Source organism: Belonocnema kinseyi, chromosome 2, assembly GCF_010883055.1.
Source record: "Belonocnema kinseyi isolate 2016_QV_RU_SX_M_011 chromosome 2, B_treatae_v1, whole genome shotgun sequence".
Classification (NCBI taxonomy): Eukaryota; Metazoa; Arthropoda; class Insecta; order Hymenoptera; family Cynipidae; genus Belonocnema; species Belonocnema kinseyi.
The window spans coordinates 60,836,705-60,851,060 of NC_046658.1; the positions used below are offsets into that span (position 1 = coordinate 60,836,705).

The following is a 14,356-nucleotide window of genomic DNA, read 5'->3' on the forward strand; positions in this document are numbered from 1 at the left end:
CCCAGCAGTTCTATGAAGGTCGAGAGCGGGGTGACTGAAAGCGAGAGTTTGGTGTATTGTTTTCATCAATTGTCTCTTAGAATAGAGAGAGAAACTAGCGGTTTTTCCAAAAGTTTTCATTTTCTGTCTAATTTTTAATTAAAGTGTGGTAGTAGTTTATTAATTGCAACAGAAATAACTGTTTTAACAATTTAATATACTCGTTAATAATATTCTCTTTGAATAATACTGAAAATTGCGGTTTTTTCCAAAATGTTTAACTTTTTTATGCCTTTTTAGTTACGAACAAGTAATAAACCTAAATAAGAGAGTCGTATTTTAAACAATTTGTTTTTTTTGCGTATATATTTTTTGAAATAAAACAGATATTTGAAGTATTCTTTGAATTTTCTATATCGATCATTCTAAAGGTTAATTTTCATGTAAATAATTAGCCTTTTTGCTGAAATTAATAATAATAATATTTATTATTTGTTCCTAACTAGAAAGTCAAAGAAAAGCTCGATATTTTAGAGAAATCATCAACTTTCTAGCATTACTCCATAAAAGATAGTTATCTGCCCTGATAAAAGAACCCGAAACTATCTAGCAATATTAAAATAGAATCAAGTTGTAAGCAATAATAATTTGTTCAAACAATTATTTTTGCTAAATTAAACTAATTATTGACTTACTCTATGTATTAAATGGACAACTAGTTGAAAAGTTTAGAAAAAACCGCAACTTCCTCGCATAGTTTAAACTGAAATTTATGAAAAATTACAATAAATTGTTAAAAAATATAATTTCATTGACTTTAATTAATTATTAATCTCACTCTGATTAAAGTTTGGACAAAAGGTAGAAAATCTGTGAAAAAAAATGATTTTCTAACTCTATTCTAAGATTGAATTGCTAAAAACAGTAACAAAATAATTTAAACAAATTATTGAAACATCTAATTACCAGAAAAAAGCAGTATTTTATGTATAGGAAGTAATTTTGATTTGAAAAACTGCAAAAAAGTCAAAATTGGCGTCAAAAACTTTGAAAAGCCATTTTTTCACTTATCGAGGTTTTTGAGAACCGATATACCAGACTTTTGGGAATAATATTTAAAACACAATATTTTTTAGAATGTTGTGGCTAACTGTGGAGAGAACTTTTAAGTTTCAACTCGATTCATCAAAATTATTTTTTTTTTTATTTGAACAAATCTCCGGACGATATGCATGGAAATCCGAGAGAGAAAATGTTGTACACCCTAATGTACAAACTGTAAATATATTCACGCACAGGAATGCAAAATTTTTCTATTTCAAACGTAATGGAAAAATTTACTAATTTATCACGTTTCTATGTGATTTTATTACATTTTTAACGTTTTTATTTTAAAACTTTTGAAACATAAAGGTTTTTAAATTAAAATTATTGTAGAAATTTGACCCCCTTAAATTTCAAAAGACATAATTTTTTAACGCTCAAAGTTAATCTTGTTTTGAATGCTTTAGCATTCAAACTATTTGGCTCAGAGAGATTATAATATCAAATTGGTTTAAATTTAAAGTAGAGCGATCATCTTTATTTATTAAAGTGCCATTTATTGTAAAAATTATGTTTGTATCAAATTATTGTAAAAAATTAATATAAAGGTAAAGTGTTGTTAAAAGCCTTAACAAGAAACAAGTCTTGGGATATTTATCTCTTAGAATAAACCAATTTTAAACACTGAAATATAATAGGGCAAAACTATTTGTAAGTTTCAAAGCAGCAATTATTATTAAAACAAAGTGGAAGTACTTAAATCTAAGACATTAAATAGTAGTTAAATTCAAAAGAAGTATTATATTAATGGAACTAAATTAGTCTCTTGATTGTCGCATCAAATTAGCTCTAGCTGTTTTATTACGATCTTCTCATTTAGCTTCTTCAGAATTACTCTTTGATCCATGCTGCTTTAGTTGAATTAATGAGTATCATTGTATGAAGGGTCGTTTCTAGTTCAATATAATAAAGCGGTTTACATAAGCTTATGCATTTTAAGAAAATTAATAATTAAAGTAATTTCAGAATTATACAAATTCATGAACTTGTATTTAAAAATATAAATTTCATTTAAATATTAAAATTCTTTTGCCGTAAGTCGTTAGAAATAGCGGCTCTCTTTCTCTCTCTTTGCATGAAAAATGTAGGTTTATATTGTGTTGTAATTATATTCAGATGTGTAGATTAACTCTCGATACTAGTGACAATGTCATTCATAGTTTATATGCTTTATGTCTAGCAGCTTCTCTAGGGGATTACCCTCAATGCAACTCGATATTCTAGTTTACGAGTTTAGTAGAGATCACTAGCAATGATATCTATTGATAGCTGACGTTTCGTTTTATCAGATGGACAATATTGCAAAATGTTCGTCTATTATAGATTTAATATTCAACGCCTTTCTGTTAATATTTTATTGTTCTAGAAATTTTAATGAATTAGGAGTTGAAAAAAATTGCCCAAGGCAAGGTTACACAAAACGTCTCGTTTTTCTGAATATCTAACAGTGATCTCGCTATACTTGTGATCTCGTTCTTTCGTTGTACGAAACACTTGAAAGCTTGATGAAACAATTGCAAGATCACATTATATAAGGCAATTATCTCAAGATCAAAGTATCCGCTGTGAATAATCCATAAACGGGATCTCTCGAAACTAACGTTATCCTGGAAGCAACAATGACTTCAAAATGCGATTACGAAAATTGGATTCACTTTCTCCACACAAAAAATTTGAAATAGATCTTAAATTAAAAGATAAAATATTTATAGCTTTCCAAACTGAACAAATCAAGCCTATTCAGAGATTTGAATCAGATAAAAACTTCGATGATATTCCTATTAAAGATTCCCCTACATTTAACTGATTGAAATCAACTCTTCCGTTCATAACTTAGGGTATTTTCTTTTGGGAATTTTCTCAGAGTAATAACTGTAATCTGAAAATAATATGTCGATATTCCGATTTTAAGACCCGTTTAAATTTCGCGCAATTCTTGCTTTCTGATTACTGTTCCCGAAGTAATAATTGCAGAAGAATAATTATGACATTTCAACAATTCAAGAACAGGATGCACTAAAAAGAAGTTGGTTAATAAAAGTATGTGGAATTTTTATTGTTTTTTGCACATGCTTTACATTTGTTTTTATTCTAGGAAAAAAATATACATGCGCATTGCTTAATCAGTAGACTGAAGAGGGAGGGAGGGCGCTATATGCGTCGCTAGTAATAAAAATACAGCAGGATAGTGTTAAGCAACGTCTCATGTTAACTACTAGACGGCAACTCCATTACGTCATTATTCTGTCTTTCCCGAGATGCAATTACAAACCATCGCGGGGAATCGTGATCATCTGGACTAGATACGTGTTCCTACGTCTCTTAGCTATTCTCTTTAACTAATTCTATCGAAGCTCCTTATTTCGAAAAGTCTCTTGAATGAATATTTTGAACTCGTTCGAGAATCTAAGAGCAATGATAGCGCCTAAGACATTACGTTGACTAATAGCGAAACGTTTTGATAATTTTTCATATTAAAATTTGACACCTTAGGATTTTGTGCGTCATAACAAAGTACTCCTCAAGCATTGATGGGTCCAATTAAAAAGAATCTCAAAACTGTTTGTAGGATTTTTCAGGTCACTATTTATAGTTTAAAAAAACTTACAGTGAAATCATAGGCCTTGTTTTCCTCAAAATATCCCAAAATTACATTTGCCATACTTACTACGAGTATATCAGAATAAACTTTATAGCATCCCCAATAAAAAGTTTAATTTTTTTATTTTGCAAATGCTACCAGCAGCTAAATGATTTCCTTTTAGTGTATAAATTCTGCCATATATTTCTTAATACAAATTTAAGGCTGGGAAATTCTCGCGCTCGTAGAAAATATTAGTTAATTATTGAGGAATAAGTCCCAAATTCTATTAAACAAAAAAACAAAAAAATTTTGAAAGATATTGCCGGACTTAGAAAAAGAAAATTTGTAATTTCATTTCAGTTAATGGTATAAAATGGTTCCTCAACACTTTTTACTGACATAATATGCACATGGTTTCTTAAACATGGCGAATGAATTAGAAATATATACTTAATACTTAAAACTGTATTTTTGACTACAATTAACCCGAAGCGATATAAAATATTAAATAAAAGTTGGTTTTTGGTACAGGAGAAATGCTTTGGCAATTTTATTCGAATAATACAAGCAAAGACGCTTAAAAATTGAACAGATTAGCTTGTATTATTATATTTCTATGATCATTTTTTTTATATAATGCAATTGATTTTACACTATTGCTAAAGACACATCTGCTATTCTTATCGATGTAAAGTCTTATGTTTAGCAATTTAAAATTTAATGAAGCTGAGAAGTATTCTAAGCCCGATAATACCTTCAATGATGTTTTCTCTTTTGTTTTATAGAATTCTTGACTTATTTTGACTTGGAAAAAAAACGAAATCAGGATATTCACGAACTCAAGACTTTGGAATCAAGAACTAAGTCGTTAAAAAAACAATCGCAAAGTTGATATGACACATAAATTATATATCGGAGGAATACTGGAACATTTTGAGCTACTTTATGGTGCTTTGAAACGTATTACTTTTAAAAAGAAAAAAAAATTAGATTCTTTTTATTACTTGTAAATGAAAGGGTCTAAAGACAATTTGCTAAAAAAAATGGACGTTAAAAAACCTCTTAACGTAGAAGTGTTAAAAATTTTTATAAACGAAATTTCGATGAAGATAATAAAATTACAAAAATTTGAACATTTTTTGAATATATTTAACCCTTGCTTCCACATTTCTGCAGAATTACATACTTGCCAGACTGGGTTTCACGGTGGCAAGTATGGGTTAATTAAATGTAGCTACATAATTTAAAAATAGGAATATTCGAAAAGTCAATACTTTTAAAATGAAAAAGGTAAAAAGCTCATTTTTTAACAATTCTTAATAAACCTCTTAAGAATATAACAAAGATGAAAATTCAATCATTTTATGATAAAGCTTACGAAACTAAAATATATATGAAATAGAAAAATTAAACATGCACATTGCTGAAATTAAAAGAAAATAGTTTGCATTGGGATATCCTAAACATACATTAATTTCAGTATGCGCAAGTAGTCAAAAATAAGGTAGTTATAGTGTCATAAATCAGATCTTTGGACAATAATAGTTTTTCTATCTTTTTAAGAAGTAAAAGAATATGACTGATGATGATATTTTACACAAAAAACCTTAGTTTTGATAAAATATTCAGAAATTCTACATTTCTTCTCACTCTCGTTTCTTACAAATTTTTTAAGATTTTTTGAATGTTAAAGAATCATTGCATTTTGTCGGAGAAAACATTCTTTACAGCACTATTGTTTTTGATTTGAAAATAAATTTTTGTATGGCTGAAATTGTTAAAACGATTGTTTGGAAATAATTTTTTTCCAAACACATAACTGTATATAAAAATTATTTACTCTTTTTCAGAATTGAAAACATTGTAATAGTACAAAATGTTTTTTCTGAAAAAATAAGCCATCAATTACGAAAATCAAACGATTTTTTAACAATTGGTAAGAAGCGAAAGTAAGAAAATAATAAATTACAAAAACTATTGTCAAAATAATTATTTTTATTGAGATTTAAATTCTTGTCACTAGAAATGTTGTTTTATGTATAAGAAATTAATGATAATATTATATCAATTGTTAAAATCATATAAAACTTCTTTTTTTTTGCAGAGACCTGATTTTGTAAACAAATAAAAAATTTTTAAATATAAATTGTAAGAAATGAGAAAGCAAATAATAAATACTCTAAGCTTTAATAAGTTTAAACTCGGAACATAAAACTCTGCAAAATTTGAAGCATTTAAAATTTCAAGTGTTTATAATGATAAGCTTTTAATATAAAAGAAATTGATTTTAAAACAGTACAAATATAAGTGAAAGTCACAAAAATATAAAATTTCATTTTATACCTCAATTATACAATCCAAATTTGTTCATTTTAAATTCACAATTTTGATTTAATAAGTCAACTCTTTAAAACCCACTGGAAATTTTAATTACCAAAAACGCGTTCAAAAATCGATAATTTGCAAGAAATTAGTATATTTTGAAACACAATAAATATTGTTGCATTTAATAATTTTGAAGTCATAAAGCACTGTGTGTGCATATAAAAAAAACCGGGTCCTAAAGTGTTAATAAATTATAGAAATTCACCTTGTAGTGTTCAAAATAAAAATGGTAACATGGAACAAGAAAGTTGACAAATTTAATAATTTTAATATGGAAGAATTTAAAGTTAAAGAATGTTTAATAAAAAGTGTTATTAATTATAAAATATACAAATTAATTGTGAAAAATTTATCAATTTAATAAATTGGAATTAGTCCAAAACTGATCAATCAGGAATTTTTCATTCAAAATTGAATAATGTTAGATCTTTCATCGTGAAAATTCCAATTTCATTTTCATTGCAGGAATTTTTCATGTGGATGATAAAAAAATGAATCAGAACTAATAGAACGAAACACTTCAGGAAGAGGAATGCAGGCATGAAAAATGAATTATGATCGAGAAAGTTCGAAAATTATTATAAATTGACGTCCGTCAAAGCTGAAAAATTGTGTTGTCTGATCGTTCAGCTCTCTTTTCTTTTCATAGCATGACCTCAATTGATCCAAGATCAAAGATTGAAAATTCGAGATCAAACTTAGACAATGATTCTATGACGTTTTTGCAGATTGCCTCAGAGCAAAAGTACTGAAATTTACTTACTTCATGGTATAGAATAGTCATCAAAGAGAATTGCGCTATTACAAAAACGTTATGGACTATAACTTGAAATGTCTTGAACAGTTTAGGATTCAAAGATTCTTAGATGATAATTCATCGGCGTCTTGAAAATGTAATTCACTATTACAATTCGATTGACCCTCAAATCAATTGCTTATGAAGATGACATACCCTCTTTCGTGGTGTTTTTTCCTAAAGATCATAAGGTTATTACGATGAGCACGATTCTACTCCTTTCGAGTGTAAGCTTCTTCTATAAATGTTGTTATAAACGATCTAGATTCTCTGATTTAAAAGTGAAAGTCCCACGTAAGACTGGTGAGAAGGGTCATTGTGTATTGGTAAATGAATTATTAGCAATGAAAAACTGATATCAGTATTATAATAAGCATTCTATCTTTTTGAAAAATCTGCAAGTATTAGAATCTAATTACAATTGCAATTAGAATTCTTTGTCATATATATGTTACTCGAATAAGATGATTTTTAAATAAACACATTTTCCGTTAGTAAATTGGAAAAATTGTTGGTAATATTTTATTGATTCAAAGTATAAAAATCAACAGTCTTAAATAAGCAGCTTAGAGATAATGAAACGAATCATAAACTTAGAAGTGCAATTTGGATGAACAAATGGCTACCAAGCGTTTTTGTGAGTACAATATACTTCCTCTCCAGATACATGTTGCACACATGCCTAAAATTTATGAAATTTATGTCAGCAATAAAATTTATGTCTGCAAAAAGTGTTACGATTTCACTCAGAATGTTTCTAAATATTTATTTATAAGAGCAATGAAGTATATCGAAAAAACTCTCTTTACTAGCTCTCAATATTTCATTTCTGGTTGATGTGATTATCATGACCTGTCAGGTGATTTATTCATTCTAGATTTTCTTTTCTGTATTTCTAGAGTAAAATAGAATTTTGTACTTTCTCAATCATTCCTGAAACAAGTTTTTTTTAAGAAGAAACTTTTTACTTCTTGGATGATTCTATAAATGGTGGAAATTTTAGAATTATGTGAAAAATGTTTAGTTTTTACCAAAAATAATCGTTATCAATCCGAACAATCTACTTCTGGTGTTAGGCCTCATTTCTGCACTTTAAATAAGTACTATTCTCTTCCCGAATAAGTATTAAACTATACAAAATTTCGAAGAATAAAAGATTCAAAAATCGGAAACCAATGAGATAAGGGTCTTTTCGAATAACCAATTAATAAAATTTCATTTTTGGATTTTTGTCGTGCGATTGGTTCGAACTGACATTTCTCCTCGGAACAACTGAGTTGGGAGAAAGTACAGTTTATTATGTTAGCCTTGCATCTCGGCCATCGTGCCACTTAGTAGCATTCTGACGTCCCGGCTGTAGTTGACAGGTCGCGTAGTTTTGCAAGCTTGATTTGCAGAGTCGCCTTTTTTTGTTGCCACGTCTCTTATGTCTTCGTGTCAGTTTATCGAATTTACCCCTTATTTTTCCAACCAGGTGTTTCTGCATCCAAGAGGCTTGCACCAGAGCACATATTTTCCTTTTAATGCAACGCGTTTCTACCTACACAGTATGTAATGCGGGTTTGCATAATTTTTCGCAAGAAAATGACGAATACAAGTGTACATTTGCTCTCAGTTTTTTTACCAAACTTTCATCGCGGATAAGCCAGAAATCCCACGGCCTCTAATATAAAACATGCACACAATCAGAGCATGGATCACGCGCGAGATAAGCAACGTGAAGCTACTTTTACGGAGCACTCGGCGCGAGTTTAAAGCACCTGATGATATAATTAGGTTTGACGAAGTTAGTACAGCTCACGAGTCTAGTAGTGGTGTAAAAATCCAACACTGAGCCTTATTGTCTTTAAAAAAAGGTCAATCTAATTATCTCTAAATTAGTTTTATAATACATTTTATTATACTGATAAGATTTATGATCAACAAGAAAAATAGATTTTTAGAAGCCTTATCTTCAGAAGGAAATTATGGAAATAGCTTATGGACTACCTTAGAATTCTCTCATAAAGAGAAAATGTTTAAACGGCAATAATAAAAGTACTAATAAAGCTTTTAATGGAGTATATGATCCCATATTTTACAAACACGAAAGATGTTAATAGAATAAAAACAAATCATAACCAAACCTATTGCAAAGATGTAGAATATTCTCTTTTATCGCCATGTGCAAGAGAAAAAAATTATGCCTGAGCGTAAAATAGTTTAAAATAATAGTAGGAAAACAAAAAATATGTTCGAGAAGTGATAAAAACAGAAGCCAGGGTAATCTTTCGACTCTAAATAGCATCAGAGAGAAAGAAAAGCCTGTGGTTTCGAATTAGTACCTTCTGTTTAACATAGAGTGTTACGCCTTCTCATACATGACTGCGCGTGTAATGTTCCACGCTTCTAACAAATCAGAGGTAGTTAGCTAATAATTTCTCAACATGTATGCATACTATAAGAATTACTGCAGTTCCTCTTAAAGCTTTCTACTAGTTGTTTCGAATTCGAAAAAATTATTATTGACCTCTTTGGATATATATTTTAACAAGAATTATTTTAATTTTATAAAATCACTAATTGTTTAAAGCTGTACTTGAATGGCTCTATTAAGCTAACTTATTAACACTAGATTATTTGACAATTCACACTGAATAGCCAAAAAATTCTTTATGATTACAGGTTGCAACCTTGCTCTGCATTTTATTAGTCGGCCACCAAGTTCACGCAGTCGTGAATAAAGCCAATTCGCAATCTTCGTCGGTAATCGAAGAGGAGAAAACAGAGGTCGAGGCCGAGGACAGAATAAGCAATTCTTATGGACCACCTCCAGGATCTGGATTTAATGGACCCACACCTGTATATGGCCCTCCGGAATTAACAGGGGACCATAGACCACCACAAAGTTTTGCACCACCACCTCCTGAAAGACTACCTCCTGTTTATGGACCACCTAGGCAAAGTTACGGTTCACCATCAGGATTACCAAAACCACAATATGGTCCACCAAAACCACAATACGGACCACCTAAACCACAATACGGACCACCACTATCCCCACAAAAACTGAATTACGGACCACCGAAGCCACAGTATGGACCACCCAAGCAGAGTTATGGACCACCGCCTTCTCAGTTTAGACCACCAAAGCCTCAATACGGCCCACCTCCGAAATTTAATGGACCACTTTTCGGATCTTCAAAGCCAAGCCACGGACTACCCATTCCAATTTCCTTAGAAGCTTATGGACCACCGACTAGAAAACCAGCAATTTCGTTTGGATCAGGTCCACACAATAATTATGGACCACCTTCTCTTCCACAATCACAATATAGTGCACCATTTAATAACGATCTTTACGGACCTCCTCCACCACCTCCGCCAGGAGTTCCAGCTCCACCAACCCCTCCTGATATCAAATACGATGGTTGGCAACCAATCGCCGGATTAGTTAGCACCCCAAATCAAGGACATCAAAATCAAGGACATCAAAATCAAGGACATCAAAATCAAGAACATCAAAATCAAGCACCTCAAGAGAACTATGAACCACCTTCCGGTAGTGGAAGTTTGACGTTGAATCTTCAGAATCTTCAAAACCTCGATTCTGGAAAATCAAACATTCCGAGTGACTCTTATGGAGTTCCCCTAAACAATCCAGAAGATCACAATCTGAAATCATCTGTTCATCAATCTTCTGCTTCTTCCGAAAGTGATGGGCTACCACCACCAGCCCTTCCCGAATTCGAACCCCTGCATGCGGGCCATGGTCCAGGAAACTCTGTAAACAGATACAATTCTAATTCTCTTAATCAATTTGGCAATGTAGAAACACCTAGTAATCAGTATGGAGCACCAAACGGTGGTAATGGCATCAAGGGACCTGGGTTTGAATTACTGCCGAGTCCTGGAGCACTTTCTGATTCACAAGGCTTGTCTTTCTCCAGTGGAAGTTCTTCTAATGTAGACGCTGGTATCTCACATTCTTCTAAACCATCCGACTTTTACGGACCCCCATCTGCAGGTTCGCATAGCTCCCTATCATCAGGAGATAACTTATTGGTTCAACAATTGCCAGTGGCGCCATCGGGAAATTATGGCCCGCCTGTTTCTAGTATCCCATTACCTCCACCACCCCCGGTTGATTCATACGGTGCTCCACCAGCTTCATCATTCTCGGCAAATGGACCATATCCACCATCAAAAGGCTTCCGAGGAGGTGGACTCTCATCAGGATTTTTGTCATCTCAATCGTTCGGTTCATTTGGAGGATTCAATAGACATGGAGGTCAACACATTTCGAGAAATCGAGGACCACCAAGGGCACCTCAGCTACCAGGATCTTTGATCCCCCCGCGTAATAGACAGCCGTTAAAGTTCAGAGAACCTGTTCCAGTTGGAATGCTTTCTAATCTGAATAAGTATCTTCCGCCTTTCCCATCCAATGACTTTAACAAGCCCTCGAAAAATTATGGTCCACCGTCAGTAGTTGACCAACAGCTCCCACGCTTGAACGGACCTGTTTCCTTCCATCAATCTGGCGGTTCCCAATTTTCGGGATCTTTATCTTCCAGCAATAGCTTTGGAAAGGACAACTCATTCCGATTGAATGCTGCAGTAGCTGCACCCAATGTTAACTATGGCACACCATTGTCTTTTAATGACTTCAATACTCCAGCTCCAGTGCCGACTTATGGGGCGCCGAACTTTGGTCCTCCTTCAACGTTCACCTCGACTTCAAATGGATTTGGTGGAAATCTTTACAGTAGTGTGGAAAATTCACTCTCCAATACCTACGGTACACCTGTTATAAATTCCCCCCTCATCGGAGGAAAAGGTGACTGTTTCCAAAAAGCTAATGGAGCTATAGGATACAGCCATGCTGATCTTGGAAATTCCAATTTACAAAACATCCAAAACCATCATAGCTTTTCAAATGCACCATCGTCTAGTTTCTCAACTGCTGGGGGGAGCCAGAGCAGTCTATTCAATGCACCCTTGAACGCCATACCTTTGAATTCCTTACAGACGCCACCAATCAGTCAACTTGATCTCGAACATAATCAACAGCCAAAAGGAAATTTGAAAGACAGTTATGGAAATCCTATTGGGGTATCATTCGAAGGATCCGACCAAACTGTTGCTGCTCTTAACACTAACCAAATTCATGATTTGTCCCAAGTGCCATCTGCTCCGGAACAAAATTCCTTCATTACAGGACCTGGATACTTCAACGATAATGGAATATCGGCTGAAGCACTTACAGCAGCTCTAACTGCTCAGGGATACGGTGAAGCTAAGAGTTTTGCTTCTAACGAAGTAGATGCGAGTCAATTTTTGAGAACACAAGAAGGTAGCCATGCGCTTGCTTTGGCTCAACAAGGACTAACTGGAGAAGGTGGTGATGGCTTCCAGATTCAAGGATCCAAGGGAACATACACTCTTCAGATTCAAGCTGCAGATGGTGGTTTGGGAACCGAAAACTCTGATGGTAGCATTAGGCATGATCAAGTTCTATCCAATGGCCTTCTTCAGGATATCCTTGCAGCAATTGAACAACCACAAAATGGTGGTCAAATTGAACTCCAAGGACCACCTCGAGTTCAGCCCCTGGAAAAAGTCTACGACGATTTGTCTCATGCTGCATCTAACAATATTAATGATAATGTTGTAAACGATCAACACGTCTCCAGTTCTCAGAAGGAGGAAGAAAACAGAGATTTGGAGGAACTAGTAGCCCAAGCTTCATCTAGAAACGAGGAAAGATCTTCAAATAAAGATTCTGAGTCCTCAGCAGAAGATACAATGGCTATTTTCTTTAACGATGCTTACAAGGAATCCAAAAAGGAAATGAGGTCCACATCACAGGACGAAAAACAACTTATAGAGAAAACTGAGATGGAGAAATCTAGTTGAATCAAGTTTACTTAATGAAATCCCGGACCGATGTCACCAATTTTTTCTAATGCTAATCACAACTCTGCGAAGTTCAAATACCTCCAGGTAGAATTCCGCATCATGGAATCTTCTTTCTCGAATTAAAATACAGAACTCCTGTTTTTCACGGAAGTTTTCTCTGGCGGAATCAGTGCCATTTTGCCTAACTAGACCTCTATCGGATATAAATTTTACATAGAAGACAGTTTCATAGTGTGATGCGAAATAGAAGACTATGATCAGGCTAAATTCGAAAACGAGCACTCTAAGCAGACATCCTCCGACGCAGATAGCCAGAGAAAGTAACAGGGATCTTCATGAGGAATTGTTTCACTCTCACGACGATCTTGTAAATATTCCGAAACCACACAATTCTCCTAAGACTCTCGATTAAAGAGACTCAGACTCGATGAAAGTGGATGCTATCGCCAGAGGCCTGGGGTCACTGGCAAACGGTGCCGTGATCTTGACACGAATGCCTGAGAGGTAGAAGGCACATCCGAATAAATTATTGTAAAGAAATTTTGGTGCATCCAAGTTGCATCAAGGTCGTGCTCAAATGACTTACGCACTTTATGACAGAGTGTGGGTGCATTTTTAAGTATGAAAGTATATATTTTTATGACTGTGTATGAATGTCTGCGGATCGAAACGAAGCAAAGGATTTTCAATACTCATTTAGGTCAATAGGTTACGATGTTTCTCGCGGATCAAGAGTGTAAATGTGTTCTGGGAATGCACGTGCAGTGCTCGTTTGACGAACACTGCTCACTACTTGTACTTGAGAAAAGATCAGCGTCCTCGAACACAGTCGGTGAAAGTTCAAACGTCATTTTGCGGTCACTTGAAACGGCACGAAAATAGATTGTCGCGAGATTCAAAGTGTATGTATGAAAAACAAAAATGGGAGTTTGAATGCATTATACAAATTGTGCAGAAGTGAACTGCATTTCAGGTAATTAAATGTAAGTAGGATAGAAGCTCTTGCGAGGACAGTCGACATTACGGAGTATGCAGTAGTCACACTGCGAAGCCATAAGAAAAAAACTCGTTTCGTTCCCTTACTCTATTTTTTATGGATTAATTTATTATTTTATACATAAAGTCGCGAGATGAAGGTAGGCTATTTATATTCGCCGAGTGATCGTCTGTGTCTCTCCTCGAATATGAAGTACTACGCGTATGCGTTCGTGCTTTTATTATGTACTCTGCGTATAGCGCGTGTAAATATATGCATACGTTGTAAATAAGAGTACGTTGTTATTCTTTAATACCTTGATCCTTTTCATTTCCTTTTGTTATGAACCGTCAAGTTTTTATATTTGGGATTATTTTTAAATAAAAGCTCTCCTTATCTATAAAATAATAGCTCTTACTGTAAAACATATAAAAAACTATTGATTTCATTGAAACAACAAAATTCTGTACTTGTTAATTAACTTTTCTTGCACGCAATAAGAAAGAAGCGTGATAAGATTGAAGAGATTGAAAATGTTAGAAAGATTGATGGAGGAAGAGTTGGTAAAGATAATGGAACAATTTAGTATCAATTTGAAGCCGTTTAAACTCTAATGTTCCGATCTTTAGCG

The 14,356-nt window shown here is 33.3% G+C and overlaps 1 protein-coding gene across 1 annotated transcript in view; it reads left to right on the forward strand.

Annotated features, from left to right (window-relative positions):
* Positions 1–13,999, forward strand: part of LOC117167705 (transcriptional activator MN1-like) — a 22,854-nt gene extending 8,855 nt beyond the window's left edge. The window contains exon 2 of the mRNA XM_033352837.1: positions 9,513–13,999. Within this exon, the coding sequence (XP_033208728.1) occupies positions 9,513–12,746 (3,234 nt within the window). The 3' untranslated portion in view covers positions 12,747–13,999. The remainder of the gene's footprint in view (positions 1–9,512) is intronic.
* Positions 14,000–14,356: the final 357 nt, after the last annotated feature.